Source organism: Cyprinodon variegatus, unplaced genomic scaffold (assembly GCF_000732505.1).
Source record: "Cyprinodon variegatus isolate N-32 unplaced genomic scaffold, C_variegatus-1.0 Scaffold1112, whole genome shotgun sequence".
Taxonomy (NCBI): Eukaryota; Metazoa; Chordata; class Actinopteri; order Cyprinodontiformes; family Cyprinodontidae; genus Cyprinodon; species Cyprinodon variegatus.
The window spans coordinates 73,505-77,993 of record NW_015151565.1 but is presented as its reverse complement, the minus strand read 5'-3'; the positions used below and the strand labels follow the sequence as shown (position 1 = coordinate 77,993).

Genomic DNA, 4,489 nt, shown 5'->3' with positions numbered 1-4,489 from the left:
ATGTGCATGTGAGACTAAAGGGTTCTGGAGGGTCTGATAGTCCATTTGGTCCCATGTCTGCTGGGGAGGAGGAGCAGCAGGAGGAGGAGAAGGAGGAGGAGGAGGGGCTCTGCAGAAAGGAAGTCCCCAGGATGTTGAACCCCGGGTGTGACGATGGTTCTGACCCGCTCTGTTATCCAGAACTTCCTTTAATGGCCGCCTTCTCCATCCAGTTATTTCTGTCCTTATCTGTGGGAGGTCCAATCAGAGAGCAGAGACACGCCCACTTTCTGACAGATTTCATCCGCAATTGGTTCTGTTTCATCTGGACCTAAAGGTTCTGTAGATTCACTGAATCAGTCAGTGAATCAGTCAGTAAATTGGTCACTGAATCAGTCAGTGAGTGAATCAGTCAGTCAATCAGTCACTGAACCAGTCAGTGAACCAGTCAGTGAATAAGTCAATGAACCAGTCAGTGAACCAGTCNCAGTAGTGAACCAGTCAGTGAACCAGTCAGTCAGTGTATCAGTCACTGAATCAGTCAGAGAACCAGTCAGTCAGTGTATCAGTCACTGAATCAGTCAGTGAACCAGTCAGTGAACCAGTCAGTCAGTGTATCAGTCAGTGAACCAGTCAGTGAATCAGTAGTGAACGGTCTGTGAACATGTTTCAGTGAATCAGTCAGTGAACCAGTCAGTGTATCAGTGAACCAGTCAGTGAACCAGTAGTGAATGGTCTGTGAACATGTTTTGGTGAATCAGTCAGTGAACCAGTCAGAGAACCAGTCAGAGAACCAGTCAGTGAATCAGTCAGTCAGTCAGTGTATCAGTCAGTGAACCAGTAGTGAACGGTCTGTGAACATGTTTCAGTGAATCAGTCAGTGAACCAGTCAGTGAACCAGTCAGTGAACCAGTCAGTGACATGTTTAAGTGAAACACATAATGCTGCATTGCTGATATTCTAGCTGGTAGTTCTTCTCACTGCTTTCCTAAAGATCTCACATTAAACATGATTGATGGTTTGGATCTCCTTACTCCTGCTCTGCGCCTCCTTTCATCTCACCTGGCACTTCTGGAGGTAGTTGATGTATTATTTCAGCTTTAGAGATGTTAACGAGCTGCTGCGGTATAAAAAAAATCAACTTGCTATGGTTTCTGTGGTAACACATCATGACCAGTGTCCAAAATGGAAAAAAAAAATCTGTAAAATTCCTTCCAGTTTTACAACATTGAACATCAGAGAAAAAAAAAACATTTGAAAAAATAAATGGAAAGCGAAACGTCTTCAAACCTAGATTGTTTTTTACTTTTATGGACTAACTCAGACCTGGAAGACTGAGAATCTTCATATGAAGAAATAAACTGATCCACAAACTGAGAAACAGAAATCCTCTACAAAGTAATCTGAGCTTCAACATGCAGCCTCCTGAAGCAGTGCAGATGTTCATGGGTGTGTTGGTGTGTGTGTGTGCAGGTTCCCCGTGTGGAGCTGACCCTCTCTGAGCTCCAGGAGATGGCAACCAGACAACAGCAGCAGATAGAGGCCCAGCAGCAGGTGCTGATGGCCAAGGTAAGGTCAGCTTAAAGAACGGCAGCTTAGAGATGATGGAGCCATTTAGAATAAAAAGCTGAGTCCATAGAAATGTCTGGGAGAGAAACAGGACTAAACACTGAAAAACAGGCCTATAACTCCACCACAGAGATCCATCATTTCCTGTCTTAGATAAAGCAGTGCTGGTCCTCCTCCCACTGAAGATGGTCTCCTCAGGATCTGGTCAGGTCCTGGTAGCAGCAGGAGGACTCAGCAGGTTCAGGATCCCATGTTCTTCATTTAGTGGAACATGCCTGAAACCAGGGAGACAGAGAAGCTTTCCGACCGATGGACCAGGCAGGTCGATTCCCTGGAACTCCAGATGTATGCAGGTGCTTTTGGAGTAGAACTCTGGAACATCAGACCAACATCTAATGGTAGAACTGTAGAGCTCCATGTTCTTGTTCCTCTGTTTCTGAGCAAAGCAGTGAGAGTTTATAGAATCTCTGTTGGGGCATGTTCTAGAAAAGTATTTCTATGAAACATGTTGAACAGCTGCATGAGATCATCTGGAGATGCAGAACAGAATGGGAGCTTTAACCGGGCAGAACTTTAGGCTACTACTTCCTCCACATTAGTGTCCTGGATGTCAACATCTGGTCTTCTCTGTGTGGTTCTGCTGTAGGAGCAGAGGCTCAGGTATCTCCAGCAGGGAGGAAGGTCCCACCCAGGACAGACCCAGGTAGGTTTCACATATTGGTCCTTCAGAGCCGCTGGGCTTGGTGCCGCTCTGGTCTCACTATGAATGTTGGTCCTGCTTGCTTCTTATTCTGCAGCCTGAAGCGGAGAAGCTGCAGCAGCTGAAGGAGCGAGTGGAGACACAGGAAGCAAAGCTGAAGAAGATCCGAGCCATGAGAGGCCAGGTGGACTACAGTAAGCTGATCAATGGAAACCTCTGTAAGCCCACACACAACCCATCAACCCGCTGCAGAAGCAGAACATCCTAACCCCTCTCCTGCTTCTGACCCGTCTCCTGCTTCTGACCCGTCTCCTGGTTCTGACCCGTCTCCTGGTTCTGACCCGTCTCCTGGTTCTGCTTGCAGCTGCAGAGATCGACCATGTGAGCAGCTTGTTTCAGGAGAAGCAGGCAGAGCTTCAGTCTGCGGTGATCAGAGTGGACCAGGTGGGATGAAAGGTTCTAGAAGAACTGCACAGAAGGTGGCTTTGACTCTTAGAGAGAGGATTTAGGCTTGGATCAGGGGTGGGCAACTCCAGTCCTAGTGGGCCCTTATCCTGCAACTTTTAGACATGACCTTAAAACACCTGAATCAAATAGATAATTAGAATTAGACTCTTTTGATTCAGGTGTGTTGGACCAAGGATGAATCTAAATGTTGCAGGAAACTGATCCTCAGGGACTGGAGTTGCCACCCCTGGCTTAGATGATACCAACCCAGGCCAGATGCTGTGTCTCTGTCCAGGAAGGAGACACAGCTAAACAGAAACTAAGCAGCTCAGTAAACCAGGATGTCTTTCCAGCCAGTGAGACTGTAGAACACACTAAGTTTCTCCAGATGATCGTTCTAAGGTCTACTTCTCTATATGCTAGCTAACTCAGCAGTTGGAGGACCTGAGGAGGGGACGCCTTCAGCTGCAGTCCGATGCACAGAGGGAGGGAACCCCGACTGGTTCCCCGGGTGGAACCACGGGTCACAGAGGCTCAGCTCTGTCCGGCCCTGCAGCCGTGGAGCTGAGGAAACTCTATCAGGAGCTGCAGGTAAACCCAGCCTAATTAAAACATCTAACCACCTTGAAGAGGTTCTGCTCAGGTGAAACTCTGCTTTCTCGGTTTGTTCTTCAGGCTCGGAATCATCAGAATCTGGAACAGAGCAGCAAACTGGCCCAAAACAAGGAGCTGTTGAACAAAAGGAACGTCCAGGTGACGGTAATGGACCAGCGAATCGGAGATCTCAGGGAGCGGCTTCATAAGAAGAGGGCAGAGGTACACTTCTGGGTTCTTTCCTGGTTCTGATGGTCCGTCTTCAAGCTAAAGTCTGAACGTTTGTCCTGTCCAGCTGTGCCGTTTGAATGGCGCCGGCTCCACCTCTCCTCAGGCCGCCCCACATCCTGGCGGTGGCGTGTCTGGCAGAGTGGCTGCCGTCTGTCCTTACGTCCAGACACCAGCCGAAGGGAGGCAGGACCCTGGATACCCCGCGGCCGCTGACCCGCCCCCCAAACCTGCACCGCTCAACCACATCCGCTCCCTCTCAGGTTTATAGATCCTTTCCTTTCTGTTGGACATGAGAACACCAGAGGACGGTCCTCCTGGGCTCTCATCGTCTTCCTGTCTAGTGGTTCCTGTTCCTCCTCTCTGTTCTCTATGCGCTCTCATTTTTTCATGGTGGTTCCTGATGTGACTCATCATCAGGATGTGCCTGTTGCTCTGGTTGCTGGTCTTGTCCTTTGTGTACGCACAGAGGAGGACAAGATCTGCATCTCAAGGCCTCTGGGTCAGAGCAAGGTGTTGCACTTAGACACCATCCTGTCCGAGGGGCAACGCTGACTGACTGTATCGACTTGAATCGGCTGGAATGCAATCAGCTGCCTCTTTGAACCGACTAGGGTTCAAGGAGACAGAAGCAGACATAGAAAAAGAAGCATAGGTACAAAAGGCAACTGTCAACCAGCTCCACAGGCGGCCCCGTCCAGGAAACACACAGCCAGGCAGACGAGCTCCAAGCCAGCTCCCATGTCAGAGGATGAAGGTTCACAATAGGTCAAGGTCAACTATAGGTTCAGTCCCACTCTAATGAATGAGTCATAGGTCCAGGTCCACTCTAATGAACGAGTCATAGATCCAGGTCCACTCTAATAAACGAGTCATAGATCCAGGTCCACTCTAATGAATGAGTCATAGATCCAAGTCCACTCTAATGAATGAGTAATAGATCCAAGGCCACTCTAATCAACGAGTCATAGA

The 4,489-nt window shown here is 48.8% G+C and overlaps 1 protein-coding gene across 3 annotated transcripts in view; it reads left to right on the top strand.

The window, feature by feature from the left end:
• The window catches only part of LOC107101549 (apoptosis-stimulating of p53 protein 1-like), a 22,849-nt gene that overhangs the window by 5,291 nt on the left and 13,069 nt on the right, over positions 1–4,489 (top strand). For all 3 annotated transcript variants that reach the window (XM_015400497.1, XM_015400498.1, XM_015400499.1), the window contains 7 exons: positions 1,453–1,548; positions 2,195–2,251; positions 2,346–2,466; positions 2,613–2,692; positions 3,119–3,286; positions 3,371–3,511; positions 3,585–3,780. In XM_015400497.1, coding sequence (XP_015255983.1) covers positions 1,453–1,548; positions 2,195–2,251; positions 2,346–2,466; positions 2,613–2,692; positions 3,119–3,286; positions 3,371–3,511; positions 3,585–3,780 — 859 coding nt within the window. The remainder of the gene's footprint in view (positions 1–1,452; positions 1,549–2,194; positions 2,252–2,345; positions 2,467–2,612; positions 2,693–3,118; positions 3,287–3,370; positions 3,512–3,584; positions 3,781–4,489) is intronic.